The sequence below is a fragment of the Hypanus sabinus genome, chromosome 21, assembly GCF_030144855.1.
Source record: "Hypanus sabinus isolate sHypSab1 chromosome 21, sHypSab1.hap1, whole genome shotgun sequence".
NCBI lineage: Eukaryota > Metazoa > Chordata > Chondrichthyes > Myliobatiformes > Dasyatidae > Hypanus > Hypanus sabinus.
The window spans coordinates 14,207,732-14,234,798 of NC_082726.1; the positions used below are offsets into that span (position 1 = coordinate 14,207,732).

Below are 27,067 nucleotides of genomic sequence, written 5' to 3' on the forward strand. Positions count from 1 at the left end.
TCCATCAGCACTACATGTGCCATTCACTCCTCATGCTCTTCATCTCTGCCTGATGAAACAGTGGAGGTTAACTCAGTAAGTATATTTAAGTCAAGGTTGAATAGATTATTGCATAGTAGGGGAATTAAGTGTTATGGGGAAAAAACGGGCAGGTGGAGGTGAGTCCATGGCCAGATCAGCTACAGTCTTATTTGAAGGGCAGACAGGCTCAACGAGCCAGATGGCCGACTCCTGGTCCTATTTCTTATGTTCTTATCCCAGAACAGACTTGCACTGTTGTTCTTGGCCCTTCTCCTTTCTCGGCAACTTAAAGGTTATCAATTTCAAAGTACACCGTAAATATATTATCTAAGTACATATATATCACCATATACTGCTGACACTCATTTTGTGTTCATTCACTGTAAATACAAGAGACAATAGAATCAATGAAAGACCGCAGCCAACAGGATGGGCAACCAGTGTGCAAAAGACAAATTGTGCAAATACAAAAAGAAAGCAAAATGAATAAATTATGGTAAATAAATATTGAGAAAATGAGATGAAGAATCCTTGAAAGTGAGTCCCTAAGTAGTGGAAACATTTCAATATTGGGATGAGTGAAGTTGTCCACTCTGATTCAGGAACCTGATGGTTGTGGGATAATAACCGTTCCTGAGACTTGTGGTGTGGGTCTCAAGGCTCATGTACCTTCTTCCCAATGGCAGCAAAGAGAAGAGAGGATGGCCTAGATGGTGGTTTTTCCTATTTGAAACTCTGGTTATTGTACTTCTTACAACAGAGATGCAAAGAACCTGACAAGGATATCCCATTTTATTTTTGCTTGTGAATTGAGTTGTGGAAATGCAGCACAGGAGCACATCATCCAGCCGATAATGCCTGTACAGAAACCATGAAACAGAGGCATCTCCATCTTCATTTCTTATCCATGACCTGAAGAATCTCTTTACATCAAATAGCCATACAAATTATTCAATGGGATCAACTTCCATCATTTTTTTCATTGACTCTAGATCTAAACAACCCTGTGGGTGAAGAATTTTCTGATAGTTCTATTACAGACTTTCTGTCAATTATTTTGAATTGAAATGTAGTTGGGAGCCACTTAACACACAAGGTGAGTTGAGTTGGTTAATGAGTTCCTCGCAGATGAAAATGATTTTGCAGAGGCAAGATGTAACCACTGCAATAAAAGACAGAGTTCATATTCAATCTAAGTTCACTTTCTCAAAAAAAACCTTACTTCCATCCATCACTTTAAACATTCTCTGTCACACCATGATCACAATATTTACTCTTAGGCTTCTAAATTTACAGCTTCTGCAATTATTTGAGTTTTGATTACCGGTACTAATTTCATCCCTTTGTGTATTTATGAAGTAAAAGCAGTTTTCTTGTTGTGATTGGGTCTTGGAGCTGCTCAATGAATTCTTCTACATCCCATCATCTTCTAGGTATCAAACAAAGCTAGAAGATAAATAATTAAAGCCTTCAGAACAATTATAAGCAAAGCTGATGACGAGAGCCTTTGAGCTATGGTCAACACAGACCACAGGACAGTGCAACACAATATGGGCCCTTCAGCCCATGATGCTGTGCTAACCTAATCCTTACCTCCTACCCGGTCATCTAATTTTTCTTTCATTCATGAGTTTCTTAGATGTCGCGAATCATCTCTCTACCATCACCCTGGAACTTACAATTCTTGTGTAAAAAGTCTACTTCTGACATTGCCCCTCTACTTGCCCCCCAATTCCCTTAAAATTATGCCCTTTTATATTAACCGTTGCCACTCTGGGGAGAAAGGCGCTGAATGCCTCTCTATGTCCAGTATCTCACGATTCCCTTAATATCGAAAGATCTACCTGTCTTAGTGACAGATCTTTCACATTTGGGAAAGAGAATTTCAAAAATACACTATTCTCAGGGTGAAGAAATTTATTCTCAGTCTGCGCTGAATGGCCAACCACTTAACTTGATAATTGTGGCCTCCAACTAGATACTGTCTGGGAGTTAAAATATACTGGAATTAAGCAGGATAATGAATCAGCTCTAATGGAAAAACAAACCTGATGGGCTGAATGGACTAGTTCTGCTCCTATGTCTTATGGTCTTACAATCTGATGCTGCTGTCCCACAACCCTGCGTGTATATTTTATAAATCGCAATCGGGTCATTATATTTACTATTCCATCATTGGAGATGGGGAGGAGAAAGCAGCAAGTGTTGTAGGTTTCTTGATTTGCCACAGCTGTAATGAAGAGAGACAATTACTTTTCATGAAGACTGTCAGAAGATCCACTCCTGTGAATCTTCTAATGTTTGTTCCTCCTGGAGTGCTCCAGCACAATGCCTTGTTCCAGTACTGTAAATCTGGTCAGAACATCTTTTAAAATATTTCTCTTCAGGGCAAAATAGTGAGCATTGAGATATGATGTTAGTAGTTGGATCGATGAGAGTTAGCACAGACAAACAGCTTTAAATTAATGTTTTATTCTTCTGATGTATTTCTGATAGGAAACCCAGCACAGGCAATTCAAATTAAAACAAAAATAAATAGAAGAATATTTATGTAAAATTGCTCTCCCTCATGAACAATTATACACAATGTACAGTTTGTAAAACTTTAATTCTGTAGCCCTCTTTCGCTGGGAGGGATATTTTCTACCATTCTCAAAAATGCACCAAATTATCTCCATGCAGACTTATCAAAATTGAACAAAGAAAGGAAACAAAACCAGTTGAAATGCATTTTCTTTTTCAACTTGTTTATAGTTGAAATTAAAGTTCAAACAATAACATTTGTCAATCACATTCATTTTTCTTCAAGTACATATACAATTAAAATATTCTGGGCTTCTCACTATAACTGCAGTAGTCACTTACACGTACAATATCAGAAGACTTGCTCATCATTCCCCCTAGTGCAGCAGTTTTTTTGTTCAAAGAATCAATAGTCTGTATCTGAGCCTTCTGTGTTGTCTACATTGCGTGACAACATGTAATTGTCCATGTCAATGGACCTGCAGTTGTTGATAGCATAGCGCAGTCGCTCAGCCATGACCGCCTGGGTGGAGTACGGTGGGAGCCGCAGCTGGAAGAAGCAGGTTTGTGAGGTAGGCAAACTGTCATAAGGCTGTGCAAGAAGGAGAGGGAGATCGGTAAGTGTTCAGAAACAGAGCAAAGAGAAAACAAATGATCTAAATAATCTACTTGATCAGACCAGAATGCAGCTACAGTACATTATTTCTGGAGTCACGGATGTTTTGATTAACGTCAAACACTCTTTCATTAGAATGGTGAGTCATTTACCAAGTTGCTCCAATTTCTTTCAATGATAAGAGACATTCCACGAAGCAGACGGTGATGCATAGTAGGGAACATTCTACAGAGCCTTTGATTAATTACCAATGGACAGGCTATTAATGAGCTTAATCAAGTTGGATTCGTTCTGTAGCCTTTCCCATATGTACTCAATTCAGGATCAAACAGGAAGGTTGAACCATCTCTCCCCCTGGAAAGCACCAGGCAAGGAGTGGTAAGGACTAGCCAATACTGGGCTTCATAGAATGGGCCTCAGAGATCCTTTCCTCAGAACACCAAGAGTGTGACAGAAATGACAAGGCTGAGGCTGGAGTATTGCTTCTGGTCAGAGTATCAAGATGTTTAAAGCCTTCTGAGTCACCAACCATAATGTTCAATTTGGTCCATCCCAGCATTATGCACACACCAAGGCAGATGCAGCCAAATTAATTAACACATTCCACCGAAGTATATTCCTCATAAATATATAAAACAAAATGCACAATTTATAAACATACAAATCCGTGACCATGTAGTGAGAGTGCTTGTCTACCCGCTGCATATGATGGCCACCTTGGCAATTCAGCCTCCAAACAAAGTCAATGTCATCGTGCCAAGTGTGAGGAACAGCGCCAAGTTCTCAGACAGTCCTGTTTACTTTACACTGCTGCAGAAGAACACCAACACTGCTGCTTTGTGCTAATTATGCAGAAAATACCAGATACTACTTGCATGATGCAAGTTGAAATGTGAATTTAATTTGCGAAGATATTCTTCGCTGGGTACCATCCAATTTAGTAAAAATGCACTTGAGCAGCAAAAAAAAAGTTTATGAATACAAATTCAAAGGGAATCAACATTTCAGAGTGCAACTGAAATGTTTCTGCTCATCTTTGATAAACCTAGACTAAGGGATGGAGGTTTTCTGCAAACAGTTGCTATTGCATTTGAGAAAGCTTATTGGATGTTGAATAAGAAAATTAACATTCATACTGGAAATGTGGGGTCCGATATAGGCACACAGGCATGGAAATGTTTCCTCAGTCTGGGTGGGTTAATTAAAGAGAGGTTGAGAAAAGCCAGCTGACGTTTACTGGTGCGTAGCAGAATGAAAAGCTGTTCATTGAGACACAGGGGCCGCTTCCTCAGGCTGGAGGATCACGTGAAAAAGGTCACATTGACAGTGTGATGGGTCAGCAATTTAGAACTTACAAGACAACATTTAGTTTACTCAAAGTAAATTCTAATTTTTGGGTCTGTCGTTGAGGCAAAGGTCACTGAAGGCTATGACTGGTAGATTTTTGGACACTAAGGGAAGTGGATGGGAAAGCTGACAAAACAGCCAGGCAAGATTAAGGGTCTGTTTTTTCTTTAAACTACTGCTCCTCTTCAAATCAAACTCCCAAACTACTTGACGTTAATCAGCCCCCCCACTTCAATTTGCCTCTTCAGGTACTCCTACACAACACCAGCCGCTCAGATCAAATCTAAAGGCAACTGTGTTAGATGCTCCCTGATATTAGAAACGACACTATTGTCAGGAGCATGTTATATGCATGATCATGGGACACTGGAAATAAACTGGTGTAATTTATCTTTTGTTGGCTCATATAGAGAAAATATTGGCAAGAAGCAGATGTGTTGAACATCCCATCTCAGCATCGGACCGGATATATGCAATTGGCCTGCCACGCAGTGGCTATGCTTTGTGACTCTGCAGGATTCATGGATCTGGGAGCTAGCTGCTCCTTAAAGCAGGATGGATTGCGAGCAGTGACTAGGCCTCAGGACTCTGACTCTGCACCCAAAACAGTCTTTCCCACAATTCAGAAACATTTAAAACTGCTCAAATAGATTTCAATATTTTTAAATTTATATTATCTATGAATTTAGAAATTAATAAGCTGAACCATTTGGTCCCAATGCAGGGTTTTGATTGGAAACGTGACAATTCTTTTCCTCCTACAGATGTTGCTCGACCTGCTTAGTTGCTCCAGCAGGTTGTCTATTAATCTATCTGCACTTACCTCTTTAATTCTGCTGTTAAACCAAATAAATGGGGTCATGCTACTTACAGCAGCCACGGACTCCATCAGCCCCTCACTTCAGGATGTTTGTGTTTCATTGTTGGACTTGGCTGGGCTTCAGCTCGTCTCTGACTTCTGTGTTTCAATATGCAGGCACAGAAGTCAGTGACAAGCTAACCCATGAGAAGGTAGCCAGCAATTCTCACTCTTCGGATTACTGGCCAGCTGCTAGGCTTTTACAGTAACAATAATGTTCTTACCCTATCAACTTTCATAATCTGAAACCGCTGAGAGATGTCGGCTGTGTTCGCTGGCAAACGGGACCTGCCAGACACAAAGCGCATGAAGAGTACTCTCTCTTCGTTGGAGAATTCCTCTAATGTCTTCCAGAACCACTGTGCCAATTGATGCTGCTCATCCACCTCCCGATAGCGCACAACTTTCTTCAGGACTTCTACAGAGATTTCTGGAAGCCCACAAACCATCTGCTCCAACTGTTTTGCAGTGAGGAGAGAGAGCAGTGGGACTGGAATGATCCAAGACATCCCTTCTCGAACAGCAGCCACCTGAACCAATAAAGAAAATACCTTTACATCTCAGCACAATTTCCTAACTTTTGCAAATGAACTTTCTGCATTAGACTAATCAGGAATACGGAACTGTAGTCGAGTAGTTTACAGCAGGCTGAGGCAAGACCAGCATTGGATATAAGGAAGACTTTTGATTGCAGAGGATAGAAATGGCCAGGTAAACAAAGCAGCAAATATTAAATGGAATTTATACGATGAAGTGAGAACTCATATCACTGGGGAGTGGAATAACAAAATAATATTTAGTAACATGGAGGAACATGGATTCTTAAAAGGTAGGACAGGTCAATAGCTTGACAGAAGGGCAAACAGGATGCTCCCTTTTGTTAAGACACAAAAATCGGGCATCACAGTAGCACAGTGGTTAGCACAATGCTTTACGGTACCAGCGACCCAGGTTCTACTCCTGCCACAGCCTGTCAGGTGTCTGTACCTTCTCCCCGTGACAGCGTGGGTTTCCTCCGGGCGCTCCGCTTTCCTCTCACATTCCGGTTAGCAGGTTAATTGGTCATAGGAAATTGCCCCGTGATTATGCTGGGGTTGAATCAGGGGTTGCTGAATGGTGTGGCTCGGAGGGCCAGGAGGGCTTATTCTGTGATATATCTCAATCAATTAATAAATAAATTGGAGTTGAACTGTACACAATAATAGATACAGCACCAGGTGATGGCTACATTACAGGAAAGATCTGATTGTACTGCTGGTCGCACACCAGCAAAGCTGTGACAGAGGATACAAACTTGTGGGAAGGTGTGAAGCGAGGCGTCTATGAGCTGACTAGACAGAAAACATCTGCAAGAACATGGTGAGGGAGCCTAGGTGAAGAAAGTGGAAGTGAACCCCTGTCTAAGTGCTCGAGCACAGCAGAGCAGAATGAGACTTAGGAGGCAGACAGTAAAAGCACTGGGGGTTGTGGTGATTGCAGAGCCATGGATTGCTGTGATAACAATAAGACGGCAAGAATAATGGCAAATGTAGGTAGTTCTTAGTAATGGACCAAATGTGGAAGTTGAGGAGGTATAACGTTGTTAAATTTAACAAATACATAGTACGTGACCAGAACAGGGAGAGAGCTGAACCTTACAAATATTGAGTTAGGATATTATGCTGGACCACTAGTTGACAGGTAGCCTGTTGGAAGAGCAACAATTGAGAATCAGAGGTGGGAATGGAGAAATAGAAATATCACACTGCTGGAGAAGTGGTGAGACCACCACCATGATACTGAGATAGAGGTGTGATGAGTAATTATCTGCAAGGAAAATCAGGGCACCATTGTCAATCTTGGTTGGGTGTTCTGTGAATCTGACCCATAGTCCGTAGAGCTTGAATAAAGAGAGCAAGACACGCCATGTCACCTATTTAGGTGAATGAAGGTGCAGCCACAGCCTACCCAAATGCAGAAGGTATCATTTGTAACGCTTGCCAGGCTCCTTTAAACACCACCTAAAAGGACCTTGTCTGAACGGTTGCAACCAGCACAAATCCTCACATGGGCTCCCCCTTTGCTGAGTGACAGCTCTCAAGGTCTTTCATCACTCCCTCTCCATGAACCTCAGCTGCCCCCAATCTTATGTCACTTGCCTGTCTCTACTAACCAGCTGTCCAATTTCTTTCTCCCTGGACTTTGCCATGACCACTGCTGGTCTGCTGGCTTGATCACCAATCTCTACTGATTGCAATCCTACCAACATTTCTCCCTTCTCTTCCCTAACCCTCCCAGTCTCTTCCATCTGGCAATCTGCCTACAATCCCCTGCGGTTCTTTCCTCCACAAACCTCGATCCATTCTGACTCACGTTTCCATACTTGCTTTGTGAAGAATTCCCTTTATTACAGAATCTGTTCAGTAGCTCGTGATGCACTGCATTTCCTGTACCCTGAACAGACAAGGCAACCATTGTGCTTTTACTGCTGCCAATCAAATTTCTATGTCAAGATTGATATATAAAATAATGACGCATCAGGGTAAAGCTTTGGGATATATTGGCAGCAAATGTACACAATGAGGAGCTAGGAATTACTCATCTGTATTTTAAATATCATAAAGTTAGCACTGTATTATTCCATGAGTATTTGAGAAAGTCATGTAAAAAGTAAGACCTTTCCTTTCTTTGAAAACACCTTTTTGACACATTAATTCTATAAAAGGTCTCACAGCAATCTCATCAATCCAATAATCCAATTCTCCCACTTTTCTCTGAAATCTATTCTCTCACATGCCCATTAAGCTTCCCCCCCCCCTTTTGATTTTTTCTCCTTGCCTGCAATAAAAGCGTTTACAGGAGGCAACTATCTTATTAATCAGCACATCTTTGGGATCTGGGAGAACCTAAGGAAAATCCACACTGTCACAGGCAGAACCCAGTGAGACAATACCCAAGGTTGGGATCAAACTCGAGTCATCGGAGTCGAGGCATCAGCTGTACAAGTTGCAAGATTCACAGAATGGTGCCTATAGTTTATCTGCAATGCGATGTCGAGATCGCATGGGCGCAGCATTCTTTACTGATGCCGTGCAAATTGTTGTAGCCGTCAGTGTAGTAGGTGCATCACTGAAGCTCCTGAAGGGACCTACACATTGCAAGCAACACTCTTCCAATTATAGAGGGGTAATGCTACTGAATGGATGGACGCTGCAGTGATACGAGGGAGTACAGGACTGAGCTCTCAGGTGGTCAGAGGACAATGCCTTACAGGAGCCATGTACCCTGCAGAACCACTGGCTCCGCGGAGGCTGCCAGGAAGATATCCGTCACGATTCAAGCAGACAAACCTCAAGGTTGTATAATTTACACATATTTTGATAATAAATATACTTTGAACAATGGAGACTAGTGTCCATGTTCCCTCTGTCTTGTCTTTTGGATATTTAATTCCCAATCAGCTCCATCCTGTAACCACGTTCCTGAAAGCAACATGGATGTTGTATACTTGAGAAAAGGCATTTAACAAATGAAACTTGTGGCCAAGTTTGCAGACGATACTAAGATAGGTGGAGGGCTAGGTAGTGGTGAGGAAGCAAAGACTCTGCAGAAGATTAGAGGAATGGACAAAGAAGAGCAGATGGAATAAAGTGTGTGGTTGTGCAAAGGGATAAAAGTATAGACTATTTTCTAAATGAAAAGCAAATTCAGGAATCAGAGGTGCAAAGGGACTATGGAGTTCTCAAGTAGGATTCCCTAAAGGTTAACTTTCAGGCTGAGTCAGTGGTAGGAAGGAAAATGGAATATTAGCATTCATTTCAAGAGGACCACAATACAACAGGATGTAATGCTGAGGCTTTATGGGCATTTGTCAGACTGTATGTGGAGTATTGTGAGCAGTGTGGAGTCCCTTTATCTAAGAAACAATGTGTTGTCACAGGAGAGGGTCTAGAGGAGGTTCTCGAGAATGATCTGGGAATAAAAGTTAAATATTTAGAAACATAGGAAACCTGCAGCACAATACAGGCCCTTCAGCCCACAAAGCTATGCTGAACATGTCCCTACCTTAGAACTACCTGGGCTTTACCCGTAGCCCTCTATTCTTCTAAGTTCCATGTAGCCATCCAGGAGTCTCTTAAAATACCCTATCGCTTCTGCCTTCACCGCCGCCTGCAGCCCATTCCACACACTCAGCACTCTCTGCGGAAAAAACTTACCCCTGACATCTCCCGAGCACTTGCTGGCTCTGGGCCTGCACTTACTGAGGTTTATAAGAATGAGGGGGGACTCATTAAAACCTATAGTTTATCGAATGGCCTAGATAGAGTGGACGTGAAGAGGATGTTTCATATAGCTGGGGAGTCTTGAACCAGAGGACACAGCCTCAGTATATCAGTATATCCCTTTAGAACAGATATGAGGAGGAATTTCTTTAGTCAGGGGGTGGTGAATGTACTGCCACAGATGGCAGTAGAGGCCAGGTCATTGGGTCTATTTAGAGTGGAGGTCAATAGGTTCTCGATCAATAAGGGCAGCACAGATTACGGAGAGAAGACAGGAGAATAGGGTTGAGAGGAATAATAAACCAGTCACGACAGAGTCAAGTGGCTTAATTCTGCTCCTATGTCTTATATTCTTATAGAAGACTTATCCATAAGATAAAGGTGCAGTGTTGTGGGTATGAATGGAAGACTGGTTAACCAATAGAAGGCTGAGAGTTGGGATAAATGTGCGTTTCTCTGGTTTGCAATCAGTGTAGAGTTCAGTACTGTGTGGGTCAGTGATGTGCTCCTAACTATGCAATATATATATTAACGATCTGGTAGAAGTGCTCAAGTGTAGCATATCCAACTTTGCATATAACAGTAAATTAAATAGGGAAACAAATTATGCAGATGTGGAGAGTCTGAGAGGAGATATTGATAGATCAAATGAGTGGGCAAGTGTCAGGCAGGTGGAGTACAGCCTTAGTAAGTGTGAGGTCATCCACTTTGGAAGTAAAAATAGAAAAACAGATTAGAACTTAAAACATAGAAATCTACAGTACATTACAGGCCCTTCAGCCCACAATGTTGTGCTGACCATGTAATCTACTCTAGAAACTGCTTAGAATTTCTCTATCGCATAGCCCTCTATTTTTCTTAGCTCCATGTACCTATCTAAGAGTCTCTTAAAGGACCCTATCGTATCTGCCTTTATCACCGTCACTGGCAGTGCATTCTACACACACTCCACTCTCTGAAAAACATACCTCTGCCATCCTCCTTGTACCTACTTTCAAACACCTAAAAACAATGCCCCCTCTTGTTAGCTATTTCAGCCTGTAGGAAAAAATCCTCTGGTTATCCACATGATCAATGCCTCTCATCATTTTATACATCTCTATCAGGTCACCTCCTATCTTCTGTCACTCTAAGGAGAAAAGGCCGAGTTCACTCAAACTATTCTCATAAGGCATGCTCCCCAATCCAGGCAACATCCTTGTTAATCTCTTTTTCTTTTCTTTCTTTCTTTCTAAATCTTTTTATTAATATTAATAATATGGACAGAATACAGATGATATATTGATAAAGAAATTACCAACATACACATTCCATTACATATGAAAAAAAACATACATAATAGTTACAATATAAATGAGTTTACCAAGACATAAGCCATAAGATATATGTATGGACATAGTAAATCTAAATATTTCATAATGTATAATATAAAAAAAACAGAAAAAAGAAAGAAAAAAAAACAAAAAAAAATTTATATAATGCAGAACTAACTAATCTAATCTAATAACTATAGCTAATAAGTAATATAAAAGAAAAAAAAACAAACAAAAGAGAAGGAAAAAAAAAGTGGGCTGTTTATAATATCTCACAAAAATAAGTATTCATCAATGCCCTCACTTCCGGTCCTCTCAAAATACATAAGCTAAAAGCTGGGAAATCAAATGTACTTGGCAAAGGGTCATATTACATCATATGAAAATGTTGATTAAATGGTCTCCATAACTTTTCAAATTTAATAGAAGTCTCAAAAGTACCACTTCTAATTTTTTCTAAATTTAAACATAACATAGTTTGGGAGAACCAATTAAATACAGTGGGAGGATCAATTTCTTTCCAATTCAACAATATAGATCTTCTAGCCATCAAAGTTAGAAATGCAATCATTCGACGGGCTGAAGAAGATAAATGCTGTGAATCTAACATTGGTAAACCAAAAATTGCGGTAATAGGATGAGGTTGTAAATCAATATTCAAAACCGCAGATATAATATCAAAAATATCTTTCCAATATTTCTCCAAAAATGAACACGACCAAAACATGTGAGTTAAAGACGCAATTTCAGAATGACATCTATCACAAATAGGACTTATATGAGAGTAAAAATGAGCTAATTTATCCTTGGACATATGGGCCCTATGTACAACCTTAAATTGTATTAGTGAATGTTTGGCACATAACGATGATGTATTAACTAATTGAAGAATTCTATCCCAATTCTCACTAGAAATACTAAAACTAAGCTCCCTTTCCCAATCCTGTTTAGTCTTATAAAGGGGCTCTGAACGTATCTTCATAATTATATTATAAAGTTTTGAAATAAGCCCTTTTTGAAAAGGGTCTAATTCAAATAAACTCTCCAAAGTATCAGAAGGCACAAAATTTGGAAACGTAGAGAGTACAGAACTTAAAAAATGTCTAATCTGTAAATATCTAAAAAAATGAAATCTCGGCAAGTTATATCTGTTGGATAATTGTTCAAAAGACATGCAACAATTATCTAAAAATAAATCAGAAAATCTTAGTAATCCCTTAGTTTTCCAAGCTGAATAAGCTTGATCTATAATGGAAGGGTGAAAAAAACAATTAGATACAATAGGACTATTTAAAACGAATTGAGTCAACCCAAAAAATCTCCGAAATTGAAACCATATACGCAATGTATGTTTAACTATCGGGTTGTCAATTCGTTTCGGCAATTTAGAAAGAGCAAAAGGGAGAGAAGTCCCTAAAATAGAACCCAAAGCATAAGCTGATACCGATTTAGTTTCTAAACTCACCCAACAAGGGCCAAAAGATCCACCCCCATCTTTCAACCAGCATAACAAATATCTAATATTAGCTGCCCAATAGTAAAATCTGAAATTAGGTAATGCTAACCCGCCTTCCTTTTTTGTCTTCTGTAAATATGTTTTACCTAACCTGGGATGTAAATCTCCTCTGCACTCTCTCTATAGTATCCACATCCTTCCTGTAGTGAGGTGACCAGAACTGAGCACAGTACTCCAAGTGGGCACTGAATGAAGTCTTGTATAGCTTTAACATTACCTCATGACCTTGAACTCAATCCCACAGTTGATGAAGGCCATCACACCATAGGCCTTCTTAATAACACTGTACAGCAGCTTTCAGTGCCCTATGGACACAGACCCTAAGATCTCGCTGATCTTCCACATTGCCAAGAGTCTTGTATTCATTCAGTCTTCAAATTTGACCTACTGAAATAAACCATTTCACACTTAACTGGGTTGAACTCCATCTGCCACTTCTCAGGTTAGCTCTGCATCCTATCGATGACCTGCTGTAACTTCTGACAATTCTCTAGACTATCCACAACACCTCCACCTTTTATGTCGTCAGCAAACTTACTAACCCACCCTTCTACTTCCTCATCCAGGTCATTTATGAAAATCACAAAGAGGAGGGGTCCCAGAACAGATCCCTGTGGAACATCACTGGTCACTGTCCTCCATGCAGAATATGAACCATCTCCACCTACCCTTTGCCTTATGTGGCAAGCCAATTCTGGATCCACAAGATAGGTGAAAGATTGCAGCATGCACTTGTGCAGAGGGACTTGGGATTGCTTGTGCATGAATCACAGAAGGATGGTTTGCAAATGCAACAGGTTATTAAGAAGACAAATGGAATGCTGGCCTTCATGTCAGAGGGACTGAAATTAAGAACAGGGAGGTTATGCTGCAACTATACAGGATAATGTTGAGGCCACATATGGAATGCAGCATTCAGTTCTGGTTTCCTGACTCAAAGAAAGATTAAAGAAAATGAACTGGCTTTAGATGCGATGCAGAAGAGGTTCACTAGGTTAAACCCTTATATTAACCTATGAAGAGAGATTGAGAGATTAAGATCGAGTTGCCTGGGACTACACTGACTGGAATTCAGAAAAAATATAAGATTATGGAAGGGACAGACAGAGGTAGGAATGTTGCTTCTATTGGTAAGTGGGACATAGCTGCAAGATTCAGGGGAACAGATTTAGGAGAGGAATGAGGAGAAACTTCTTTTCAGAGAATAGTGCGTCTGTGGAATTCTTTGCCAAGGGAAGCAATAGAACCAACTTGATTAAATATAGTTAAGACACAGTTAGTTAGATTTTTGCATCACAGGGGAATTAAGGGCTACAGAGGAACAGGTAGGTGGAGCTGAGTCCCAAGCTAGATTAGCCGTGATCTTTGTAAGCAAACAAATCTCAAAGTGCATAATTTATACGTTCTTTGATAATAAATGTACTTTGAATCTTTGAATGGGAGAGAAGGCTTGATGGGCCAGATGGCTGTCTCCTGCTTCCATTTCTGCTGTGCTTGTGCCACAGTCGCTAAGAATGACCCTGAAACCAAGAAGCTGAGTGTGGCTGTCATAGTTCTCCATGGATAAGGCAGCTAGGACAAAAGCTGTAACTGAGATTGCAGGTGGTCACCGATCTCAACAGGAGCTGTTTGATTTTGTCCTTTTAAACAGCATGGTTTCAGGAGAAACAGGATTAGTGACAGCTGGTCACCATACCTTTCAGACCAGAGGATGCAAATTTTACACTTGGTACAGCTATTGATACCTCTCGGGGAAAAAAAAACACATTGCAGATATTTGTCAAGAGGTGTTAAGACATCTTGAAATGTATCCAAAATTTTTCTATGGTGTTGGTCAACCTCTCCAGCAGTGAAATTTAGTTGGCTTAAGGGCACAATTATTGGAACTGATAACCACACTGAACCTGTCACATGATGAAGATCAGTACGCAGTCCCTTTAAATGGATGAGCTGGGAATCCACACAACTTTACAGCATTACTGAAAGCTGTATTAATAAAAATACTGACGGCTACAGTGTCCGAACTTCAGATCCCAGACTTATTAGCTGTCTACCCATTAGTTATCTCAACCTTAAAAAAAACTTACGAAGTTGCAAGTAACCTGTCAAATGATGCTTGCTAGAGACAAGAATACTCTATACTCAATATCTTCATGACCATGGTCCTCTATGCCAGCCTGATCCCACTGCATCAGGTTGCCCCTTTGACAATCAAGTTTCATGATACCCTGTAAAATGCAGAACACCTCTCTCAGGAGCCACGTCTCAGTGATGGCAGCCATTCATGATGAAATTAACCACTGGCTTCAAGGCATCAGGGATTTATTAAAGAAGAGTGGTTTAAGATCAATATTTCTGATGTGGCACAAGATTCACCGTCTACCCTTGCCCCCCCCCCCCCAATTTATATTTCTGAGATCTGTACTACCTACAGCAGACAACTCAAAGCACCAGAAAAACACTCTGGAAAATTCACCAAACTCACTGGAAGGGTAAGTGAACCAGCATTAGCACTTTCTGGGCAGGAGAAAGGAGACCATAATTACACTAAATTGGTTTTACCAGGCAGGTTACAGAGCCAAGCACAGTCATTGTGCTTGAAGCTTTGTCACAACAGGAGACTACCAGCTGGACATGGGAAAAGACAATGACTTTATATTCAAGATGTTCAAAATTGTTTTGAAGAGATTCAACATCCATGCTGATTCAGAGTGGGAGAGGAGCACCGTACCCTCAATTTACCCAGACCGCTAATCACGTCAGACTCCTACCCATCCTTGGCTCCCACAATGCCCTCACTGGTCACCTCAGAACTTACAACACCAAAGCACAAGCAAGGCAGCCAAGGGTATACTTACGAAGACAGAGATGGAACTAAAACAGTAAGCACAAGTACTGCACCAAACTGGCATTCATGTCCCTCTAATAATGAAAAAACATCAAAGCTCTGCACGATGAAGTAAAATTACGTATAGGTCACAAATTGTCAGAGCAGAAGAAATAGCACTTTGCATGTATTCCCACTATGTTCTAATACTAAGTATTCAATTTAGTTAATTTTAAATAATGGAAAAAAATAAAATGTGACCGAATTAGTTTACCAAATGAATTAGGTCTGCTTAAAAATTGGTGTACTTACTTGACGATCGATTTCATGCAACCGATAGTCGACTGCCCTGTCCACATACTCTTTCCTATTGGAAAAGGTGAGTGGGATGCTGTTCCCACCTGGGATTATGGGCACCATTTTGCCATCTGCACTTTGCCCCACAAACGAATCAAGAGGTATCATCTGAAACACACACAAAAGTACAGTATTACTAAATCAGACCAAACATCCTGTCTACCCGAGAAAATAGCCTGAAATTTCAGTTCAAGTTTCTCCAGAACGGCTCTTCAATATTTATTTCGCAAAATATAAAGAAACCCAACATCGGTTTGTAATAACTTTATATGAAATGGAATACATAGATAGATAGATAGATAGATAGATAGATACTTTATTCATCCCCAAGGGGAAATTCAACATTTTTCCAGTGTCCCATACACTTATTGTAGCAAAACTAATTACTAAGTCCAAGGGGTTAGAAATGTTTCAATGGTGTATTCAATAAGTGTTTTAAATAACATAGGAAATCCCTCACATTCGTGAGGAAGAACCATTTGGTTTTCTATGACATGAGTTTTATTGAATGTCAACAGCAAATATACACAACAGACTTCAATTAATCTGCTCTTTTGCTCCACGCTGTGTAGAAGTCAGTGCTGTAACAAGCATGCTTGTGTAACGACTTAACCAAAATTTGACCCAGCAAAGTAAAGAACTCACACAAAGGAGAAAGATTAATGTGACAACTTTGAAATTGAAAGGCTACTTGTATGCTGTTCTGATGTGATCATTCCACACAGGTTATCTCTGTACACCTCCTCCTTCCTGTACCATTGAGTTACTCTCTACTGTAGTTGATACACTCCTGGATTACCTCTTATCTATTTCCTGCAGTTTCCAGCAACTTCAATAAGAAGTTCATATTCCCCTGCTCTTTCCTTTCAGTGCTTTGAAGGGACTTTTCTTTCCTGACTCCCTGGTCTACCCTCCTGCGCACCTCCTCGTGCTCCTTTTCTGTTCAACCACAAAAAGGCAATATTTCACGTCTTCCCTGACCAACCATGAAAAGAACCCAAACAGTTCTTCTGAGTGAAGTTGTGATTTACTTGCACCTCTTCTAACCTAGTCTATGACCTTTAATGTTCACATTGTGATCTCTTCTACAGAAGAAAAATCAAATGCACCACTTATGGAGCAACTCTATTCGGTCTGGAGGGGTGACTCAGAGCACACTGCCTGAGTCATTCCCCATCCCATTCCGACCTGTCTCTGGCCTTATGACCTGTTATGACAAGGCTCAGTGTAAACCTGGGGAATGGCACCTCATCTTCCGTCTGAACATGCGTATAATATTGAAAGCCACAACTTCAGGTAGCTTGCTTTCTCCAGCCTGTACCATCGCTGGCCATCTCTACAGTCGGTCACCCACCTGTGATGTTGGCTCAGTTTCTGTCTCTCAGAACGTGTCTCTGGCTGAATGCAGCCTGATCTGCTGGCCATGGGTGACAGTCCTGCATTTTGCAACTGAAAGCTGCAATTGTCATTATTTCATAGCTTTTGCCCCTTTTCTCTGTCCAGTTGCCCTTTAACTCATCAGCTGGATGTACTCTACAACTTATCTCAGTGATGATGCTGGTCTCACGGAACAGGCCCTTCAGCCCACAACGTTGTGCTGAACCAAATAAATTAATAATCAAGTGGCCAACTAAACTAACCCCTCATGGCTACAATGTCCATATCGCTCCATTTCCCTCACCTTCATGTGGCTGCCTAAACTTTTCTTAAAAGTCAGTATTGTGACTGCCTCTACCAGTGCTTTCCGGGCACCCACTACTCCGTGTGAAAAAACTTAACCCTCACCTCCTCTAAAATGACCCTTTCTCATCTTAAATGCATGTTCTCTGGTATTACACATTTATTAATACCACAGATATTACTTTATGTTACACTAGATATTCATCCTGTCCCCATTCTCATTGTGTGACTAAGGATGTTTAAATATAAATGCTGGGATATTACAGACAGACAGACAGACGTATTTTATTAATCCCGGGGAAATTGGGTTTTGTTACAGCCGCACCAACCAAGAGTGGTATAGAAATGTAGCAATATAAAACCATAAATAATTAAATAATAATAAGTTAATCATGCCAAGTGGAAATAAGTCCAGGACCAGCCTATTGGCTCAGGGTGTCTGACACTCCGAGGGAGGAGTTGTAAAGTTTGATGGCCACAGGCAGGAATGACTTCCTATGACACTGAGTGTTACATCTCGGTGGAATGAGTCTCTGGCTGAATGTACTCCTGTGCCTAAGCAGTACATTATGGAGTGGATGGGAGTCATTATCCAAGATGGAATGCAACTTGGACAGCGTCCTCTTTTCAGACACCACCGTCACAGAGTCCAGTTCCACCCCAACAACATCACTGGCCTCACGAATGAGTTTGTTGATTCTGTTGGTGTCTGCTACCCTCAACCTGCTGCCCCAGCACACAACAACAAACTTGATAGCACTGGCCACCACAGACCCACAGAACATCCTCAGCATCGCCCGGCAGATGTTAAAGGACCTCAGTCTCCTCAGGAAATAGATACTGCTCTGACCCTTCTTGTAGACTGCCTCAGTGTTCACTGCCAAATGGAGTCCAAGACAATTATCTGGAGCTCCTGCAAGATTTTTTGTGCTGCATTTGATAACCTGTGCACTCCTGACAATTAGATTGAAGAAAGGGTAAGCAATGGTCTCACTATTCTGTACGAAGAGCAGGAAGATCATTGCTTATCCCTTTTGGAGCTAATGATGGCTTGAATCAGATGACACGTGTAGCAGGATCTGGGACACTACTATGTGCCAGACTGATTCTACGAGAGGCAAAAAGCATGTAAAAATGCATGGTGAATTTACACTGAATGGCACAGGAGTGGCTTTGTCCGCTGAAAAATGAAATCAAATCCTTAGAAAGATATAGATCCTGTGGGTAGAGTGAAGAAACCGGAAGGGTAAAAAGACCCCAATGGGAATTATATACAGGCTCTGAAATGTAGCCAAGATTGGGGACAGAAATTACAACCGGAGACAGAGAAGGCATGTACTAAAGTCAATGGTCACGGGGGAATTTCAATATGTAGGTGGATTAGGAAAATCAGGTTGGTGCTGGACCCCAAGAAGGAGTGGTATTTTAGGGTTGTTTGTGGTTGGGCCCACTAGGGAAAATCCTGAACCAGATTTGATAAAGGGATCTTAAAGTAAAGCAACCCTTATGAGACAGTGATCATAATATGATAGAATTCACCTTGTAGTTTGAGAGGGAGAAGTGGACTAAAGGGAATTACAGAGGCATGAGAGGGGAGCAGTCCAAAGTTGATTGGAAGTGAATACTACCAGGGATTACAGCAGAACAACAAAGTCTGGGGCTTCTGGGAGTAATTGGGAAGGTGAATTATAGATCCATCCTAAATATGAAGTAGTATTCTGAAGGAAGGATGAGGCTACCGTGGCTGTCAAGGGAAGTTAAAGGCAATATAAAAGCAGAAGAGAGGGCATACAATCTAGCAACAATTAGTGAGAAGCTAGAGGATTGGAAGCTTTTAAAAACCAACAGAAGAAATCTTTAAAAAATGCAATAAAGAGAGTAGAGATAAAATATGATAGTAAGCAAGCCAATAATATCACAGATGATACCAAAGTTTTTCAGATATATAAAAGGTAAAAGAGAGTTGAGAGTGGATATCGGATCACTGGAAAATAACACAGGAGACGTAGTAATGGGGGACGAAATGACAGATCAACTTAATAAGTATTTTGCATCAGTCTTCACTATGAAAGACATCAGTTATGCCAGAAATTCAAGTGTTAGGAGCTAGAAGTGAGAGTAGTCATTGTCACTAATAGAAAGCTGAAGAGATTATGCAGGGATTAATAGTGATCTTTCAAGAATTACTAGGTTCTGGAATGGCACTGGGAGACTGGAAAATCACAACGGCTACTCCACTCTTTAAGAAGGAAGGGAGCAAAAGACAAGAAATTATAGGTCTGTTAACCTGGCTTCAGTGGTTGATAAAGATGTTGGAGTTTATTATTAAGGATGAGGTTCTGGGGTATTTGGAGCCACACGATAAAATAGGCCAAAGTCGGCATGGTTTCCTTAAGGGTAAATCTTGCCTGAGATATCTGTTGGAATTTTATAAGGCAGGACAGTCAAAGTGAAAGATAATCACTTGAATTTTCAGAAGGCCTCTGACAGGGTGCCACACATGGAATTCATTGCCACAATGGTATATTGAGTATATTTAAGGTAGACGTTGATAGGTTCTTGGTTGGTTGAGGCATCAAAGGTTATGGGAAGAAGGCAGGATAATGGGGTTGAGAGGCAAATCAGCCATGATTGAATGGTGAAGCTGACTTGATGGGACAAATGGCGTAATTCTGCTGCTATGTCTTGTGGATCTCTGATGTAACAATTACCTGACAACAGCATAATGAGAAAAAACTCAGTAGTGAGCGTTTTACACTATATAGGCGTGGAGAAACTGATTATTTCTACAACTGCACCAGAGGGATTCAGAGATGATAAAATGGAAGGAGGCTGATTGAATATGAAACTACTTTGTCTATTTCATCAGAACAACATATGTGGCCACCGCTTCCGTGCTCTCCAGACACTTTAAGCTGGAAGGAAATACTTCAACACAGGGATTAATCCTGAACCAAATGAGCCCAGTATAATTTAACATTTCTTGGGAGTCATCAATTGAGGGAAAATAAGGAGATCTGTGGATTGGATGGGAGGAAACAAGAAAGCAATTTTTTACAGGAGAGGACAAAAAGATGTCATTTAAATTTAGAAGGGCGACTCCACTGCAAGTCAGCTGCTGCCGACAGACCCACAATATACTGACAGTTCCCTGTCGTTATCATTCCTAGCAGCTGGCACTAAAGTCTAGTGAAACAGCAGAATATCAAGGCCATTTGACAGCACTTCTAGATTTATTGCTCCCTTTACGTCTTCACAATCTCAGCATTTCCCTTTTCCCCAAGATCCACTGGTGTACATGTTTGCAGTGAATCACTTTCTCACGCTAAACTTGGGAAGGGGGAACTGTCATTTGATATTATGTGAATAACGAAAGATGCTTTTAAGTTTATAATTCAATCAGAACAAATCTGTGATGCCTTTACAGCTTACTCACCTCATGGAAATTCTCCTCAGTAATTCCACTATCTTCAATGTGAAGAATGCTGTTCAGTGTTTGTACATAAAGCAAGTCCACCTCTTCTAGATCTTCTAACAAAAGTGGAATACAGCAAAGCTGCTTCCACACCATTGGTGCTAAGTGGAGATCTAGCGGCTTCTTTGTGCGAATGGCAACACCCATAAGAATGCCTAGAAACTTGAATTGCAGCAGATGCTCTTCCGAACAAGCAGAAGGGTTAAGAAGGAACCTGTGGGAAAACAAGTGCATGCATAATTTTGAATGAATAATTTTTCATTTGCTTCCAGTAATTAAAAGAACTTACACAGGAGGCTGTGGAGCTAAATACTTTTGATCACATAGGGAAAACAGTATCCTTTCCTCTTTGTAAAGGAGGTGGTAAAGTGCAGATGCTGCTGCCATTTAAAGAAAATTGCCTCACTGGTTCTCCAGGGTCCACTGGACAAAGGAACAGGATTAGGCCATTCAGCCCATGAAGTCTGCTATGCTCTAAGACCCCATCCATCCCTCGGAGAACAGGGTTAACACTCCATGTATTGTGCAGCAAAATCAGCGACCTACACTTTCTTCTAGAGAGTTCTGGATTATTCAGAAGTTTAGGTTCTGATTCCAGAATTATATTTATAATCTAGAACTCAAGATGATTGTTCAGACTTTGATTATCTGTCAAACATTTTAGTACTGAACAACGTAGAGAGATTGAAGGCTCTTCTGTTATAAGTAATTTCAGGTTTACATTGATTAACGGGCAACATACCATTTGCTCATTCATTAAAAAAGTATAAAGAATAAAACATTTTCTTGCGCATCAGGAACCAGCTAACAAAATTTTCACAGGAATTAAGTACTAATTCTTACCTGTCTCTATTATAGCCTACTTCAGCCGTGACATTCGGAGTTGGAATGAGCAGGTCTACGATCCCCATTTCAAGCTCCTGTTTAACAAGTGTATCTTGTTACTAAACATAGAACAGTACAGCATAGTACTATGTACAGGCCCTTTAGCCAACGATGTCTAACCTATTTTAAGATCAATCTAACCCTTCCCTTCCACATACTGTAGCCCTCTATTCGCCTTTCATCCATAAGACATCGGAGCAGAATTAGGTCATTTGGCCCATCCAGTCTGCTCCACCATTTCATCATGGCTGATCTATTTCCCTCTCAGCCCCAGTCTCTGCCTTTTCCCCGTATCCCTTCATGCCCTGACTAATCAAGAATCTATCAATCTCTGCCTTAAATATACCCAATGACTTGGCCTCCACAGCCGCTTGTGGCAACAAATTCCAAACTTAAAATGTAAAATTTGCAAATTTAAAATTTGCTCTCTTCTGCTGATACACTAATTCAGAAAACAAAAAAATCTAAAATAAATGTATATTAAAAAACCCAGGGTCCCCAAGAGTTTTGCATGCTACTGTATGTGTAAAGGAACATTCTGATTGGCTGCATCAGCTCCTGGTATGCAGGCCCAAGTGCACAGGATCATAAGAAGCTCAGGGGGTTGAGGGCCCGGCCAGCTCCATCATGGGCACCATGCTCCCCCACCAGCCCCAAGAGGCGGTGGCTCATGAAGGCGGCATCCATCACTGAGGACCCTCACCACCCAGGAAGAGCCTCACAAATGCCCCCAATATATCCGCCTCTGCCACCACTCCTGGCAGTACATTCCACATACCTACCAGTCTCCGTGTAAAAAAATCTACCTGACATCCCCCCTATACTTTCCTCTGATCACCTTAAAGTTATGCCGTCTTGTATTAGCCATTTCCACCCTGGGAATAGTCTGACTATCCGCTCTATTTATGCCTCTCAAGTCAACATTTCATACATATTAATCAGAATAACATACAAGAAAATCAAGTTATGCAACTAACAATAATCTAAAACTCAATTACAATTGTTATTAATTAAAAATATAGTTAATCTTGTGGCAACATTAAAATTTTATGGCCCAAAAACTTGCTCAGAATCTGCTACTTTTTAAAACTTTGACTCAAATAGAAATGGGCATCCTTGCTTCATTTTAAGATACTCTGAAGAGCTATTATGCAAGTAGATAAAATAAATATTACCTGACATATTTCTGTGATGGTATCGTCAAATACTCCACCAGCATCATCAGCACCCTCTCCCACCAGTTTCACCTTCCAAGCACGGGAAGGTAATCGCAGATCTGAAGCATTGAGCTTAACCACTTGTCTCGCAATCTGTACAAAGATAGGCTTACACTTCCGGCCTCTAGGAATAGAAGCAGAATTGCAAAGAAATATTAAGGACACCTTTCGTCATTGTAAAGGGAAAAAACAACAAGAAAAACTGGAGCTATTCAAATTGTTCTGTAGAAATAAGGCAATGCACAGCGGAAAATATTTAATAAAACAAACCTGGTAGATATCCTTTTCACAGTGATCTGGGGTCCATAATTTTTGCCTTGGACCATTGTCTTTCCTATAGAACGCACCATTGGAAGAGTATAAACTCTTGGTGCAAGTAAAGGCCTCAGATGACCTTGGACTATTCCCCATGTTCCAGCATTATAGTGCGATGTACTATTCTGTAATCACAATTATAAATATTAGTTCAAAAAGTTCTAGTGTATATTTTTAATGGAAGATTCATTATTACAGAGCTAGCTGTCCCGTTTCCGGTACTGTTTACCTGATTGTTGGGACTAAGATTAAGCAACCTCCATGACGAGTACATAAGGTCAGAGAAGTGGTAGAGCAATCGGAGCCTGGCCCTGATTGTTTCAATACTGATTTCCTTCAGTGAACTGAATTGCGGCGGAACAGAGTCTGGCAAACCTAACTGCAGAGGCACAGATACACCTACCAAAAGAAACAGCAGATTCTTACATCGGGGGCACAATCAAAAACATCTCAGCATTATACTAGTCCAATTTTTCATTCAAGTTTAGGTGAAGCTTCACCTTTTACTACAAAATTCAGGCAAATATAGAAATAAAACAAAATAAAATCACTATCCCATTGTGGGGCAACATGATCAGAAGCCAGCAAGAGTGATTTTTCTAAATAAAATGTTCACAGGATGTGGGTGATACCGGCAACCCTCCAATAATTACCGCTATCAAGGTGGTGCTGCTGCTGTGGTTTCTTCATTTAACAGACTTGTAGTAAACAGACTCTTCTGATACCAAGCAGCACTGGACTTTCTCTATGACATGTGCGGCCGTGGGCAGCAGCTATCACCCTTTTGAGAATATTTCAAGGTGCCACAGGTTATCAGACTTGCTGGACACAATTCCAAAAGACTTAGAACTGAACAACTTCTGGGCAGCTGGTCGGTCCATCATGACCACTGCCCCATCACATCCACTGATAAAAGAGAAGAGATTACTCTCCACAGGTCAACCAGGGAAAACGCAGAAAAGGCCAATTATGGATTTTCTCCACATGGATTAATTAAACAATGGGTAATAGAACATGCAATAATTTTTTCTGACCTCTAATAAACCAAATTGTCTCACTTTTCACAGGCACCATAACCTCCTCGCATTACGGCCTGGTATGGGAACACCGATGCTTTTGAGTGGAAAATCCTACAAAAGGTAGTGGATTTTGACCAGTATATCACTGTAAAACCCTCCCAATCACTGAGCACATCTACATGAAACATAGCTGTGGAAAAGCAGCATCCATCGTGAAAAAACCCTCACCACGCAGGCCTTGCTCTTTTCTTGCTCAGGTAGAAGGTACAGGAGCCTCAGGACTCACACCACCAGGTTCAAGAACAGTAACTAACCCTTAGTCATCAGGCTCTTGAACAAAACACTCATTCAAGAACTCATTTAAAGATAGTTATATTGATGGATGGTACATTGTTATTTCATACTTGTTATTTATTGCTATTTATTTATATCTGCATATGCACAGTTCCTGATGTTTAACAGTTAGCGTTCCATAGATTTGCTAAGTATGCCTGCAGAAAGAGAATCTCAATGTTGTGTGTGGTGACATGCATGTACTCTGATAATAAACTTTACTTTGAACTCTGATCAACAGTTGTTAATTTACAAGAAACTCAATTTACCTATCTGTACAATAAATACTTCAACTATTCCATTCGACCTTATAATAGCGATTTATTTAGAAGAACCTGATTTAAGGAGGGAAATTCTTGCTCTACATATTTAGTTTACATTTATTAAAATGGTGAATATCTACTCAAATATTTGACAAAAATCCTTTTAAAGTAATTATTGATGATTGAATGTAGTAATGCAACTTTCACAGTAAACCTGAAGATAAGCTGTGGCCAGCTCACCTGGTGCTCTTGGTGGTACTGGAGGGGCTGTCCACGCCACACTGTGGCAACGTCCCGCTGAAATCTGCCGAATACTCTTTCCCTGGAGTGCTGTGACCAGAGTTGGTTCTCTTACATGATTGGTATGTCCCAGACCCAGCTACACAGAGGGAAAAGGAGTGGAGATTGTAAACTGGAGATGAGGCACAACCCTGAATACTTCTGTTGTTCAACCAAAACCAGGAGCATCTGTGCTTACACCCATCCTTGAGGTAAAACGGCATTTACAGGAAGCATTTAAAACGATAAACAATTACACTGAGAAGAAAACTGTTTCTGATTGCAAGTGTACTGCTGATTATAATTATTATAGGTAATTTATCCTCTACTGTGCCTATTGTCTTGTTTATTAATTATTGTACTGCCCTGCACTGTTTTGTGCATTTTATGTAGTCCTGTGCAGATCTGTAGTCTAGTGCAGTTTTTATGTTGTTTTTACATAGTCTAGTATAATTTTGTGTTGTTTCACGTAGCACCAGGGTCCTGGAGAAACGTTGCTTCGTTTTTACTGCGTATTGTACCCACAGTTTTATGGTCGAAGTGACAAACTTGACTCGACTTGAAATGATCCAGTAGCTGCACAGGTCAAAGTCATTTGAGTTTTTAAGTCAGCATAACTTTTCTCTACATTTAGCTACCGTACATCTAAATTAATAATGTGAAGTAGTCAATTATCTAAATTAATTGTGAGTGTGTCAGACTTGCCTCCTGGTATGGAAGGTGCTACAGAATAAGAAGACAGGGATGACAGAGAGGACATAGTCTGGGATAACTATACTTCCAGGAAGTATTGCAGTCAATTGTTCTGTCAGAAGACAGCTAGAAATCCCAGGGTCTAATGCCCAGTAAGAATAATGAAGAGGGAAAAGCTGGAGTTTTTAATGAGGATAATCATTAACAAATATATATTTCCATTAACTATCTCAAACCCCTCTTCCAGATGGGAGTGGGGGCAGTCTGCAGTGCAGGGAGTCCTGGCTGCATCGGTTATCATTGCTTGTCATTATGTAGCATACCCAGCTGGAAACAATAGAAACTTCATAGGAAAGTCCCAAACACCCAGCCATATACCCTGACATCAGTGTCCTTGCTAGGGGTGGAAAAAGCTTTGTTCTTATAGATTAATGTTGAATTAATGTCATCTAGTTTTCTTCTCAGATTACACAGCAGAACCTCCTGATAGCTGACATCTCAGTAGTAATAGAAATCGCAAAACCACCAACTCAAACCATTGCCTGCTTTCTGTGTTTGCCACCTGCTTTAGTTACGATTTCATTATTTACAATTCGTTTTATTCCAATATTTTTTATATTGACTAAGCATCAAAAATATTCAACAGAAATAGTTTGTACACAAATCTCCAGTTGCTCGAGGCAATAGTTAGAACTCATGCCCTCTAATTCTGAATTCACGTCTAGTCAAACACCTTACGATTTCATCATAGACAGGTAAAAGTTCAGTTTGTTCAAATTTCTTACCTGCCCTTCTGAATTGCTGCCCCATCCATAAACATCTCCAGATGATGAAAGACACAGCGTGTGCTCAGCACCCACCACTATGTCCTCAATAAAAACTCCATTCAGAGCAGGTACCAGCTGAGGTCTATTATGGTTGCGGGCACGACCCTCAGGCAAGCCTATCAGGCGGTCTGGTTGTATACAGAAAGATGTATTAGATTGTCAATATTTGATGAAATATTTATTCTTTTAATTTTCAAACCATAAATGAACAAATTTATCAAGGTGAAGACAGACCATTTATTCTTGGACCACCATGAGTACTAATTTACCAAGCTTTATTAGTGCAAGGCCTGCTCTCATCATAAAATATATTTAGGTCACATTTACGACTGAGGCCTCTCCAGATTCCACGGACAATACCAAAGTTTGCCCGCCAGATGCCAACCAGCACTTCCTGTGATCTATCCTTTTATGCAGATATGATCAAAAGTGAACAATGG

General features: G+C 40.6%; 1 protein-coding gene across 8 annotated transcripts in view; it reads right to left on the minus strand.

Moving 5' to 3' along the window:
• Positions 1 to 2,473: 2,473 nt before the first annotated feature.
• The window catches only part of herc1 (HECT and RLD domain containing E3 ubiquitin protein ligase family member 1), a 281,806-nt gene continuing 257,212 nt past the window's right edge, over positions 2,474 to 27,067 (minus strand). For all 8 annotated transcript variants that reach the window (XM_059946004.1, XM_059946010.1, XM_059946008.1 and 5 more), the window contains 10 exons: positions 26,586 to 26,755; positions 25,069 to 25,207; positions 23,443 to 23,612; positions 23,169 to 23,338; positions 22,857 to 23,022; positions 21,640 to 21,716; positions 20,758 to 21,010; positions 15,597 to 15,749; positions 5,591 to 5,896; positions 2,474 to 3,136 (listed from right to left, as the gene is read on the minus strand). In XM_059946004.1, coding sequence (XP_059801987.1) covers positions 2,951 to 3,136; positions 5,591 to 5,896; positions 15,597 to 15,749; positions 20,758 to 21,010; positions 21,640 to 21,716; positions 22,857 to 23,022; positions 23,169 to 23,338; positions 23,443 to 23,612; positions 25,069 to 25,207; positions 26,586 to 26,755 — 1,790 coding nt within the window. In that variant the 3' untranslated portion in view covers positions 2,474 to 2,950. The remainder of the gene's footprint in view (positions 3,137 to 5,590; positions 5,897 to 15,596; positions 15,750 to 20,757; positions 21,011 to 21,639; positions 21,717 to 22,856; positions 23,023 to 23,168; positions 23,339 to 23,442; positions 23,613 to 25,068; positions 25,208 to 26,585; positions 26,756 to 27,067) is intronic.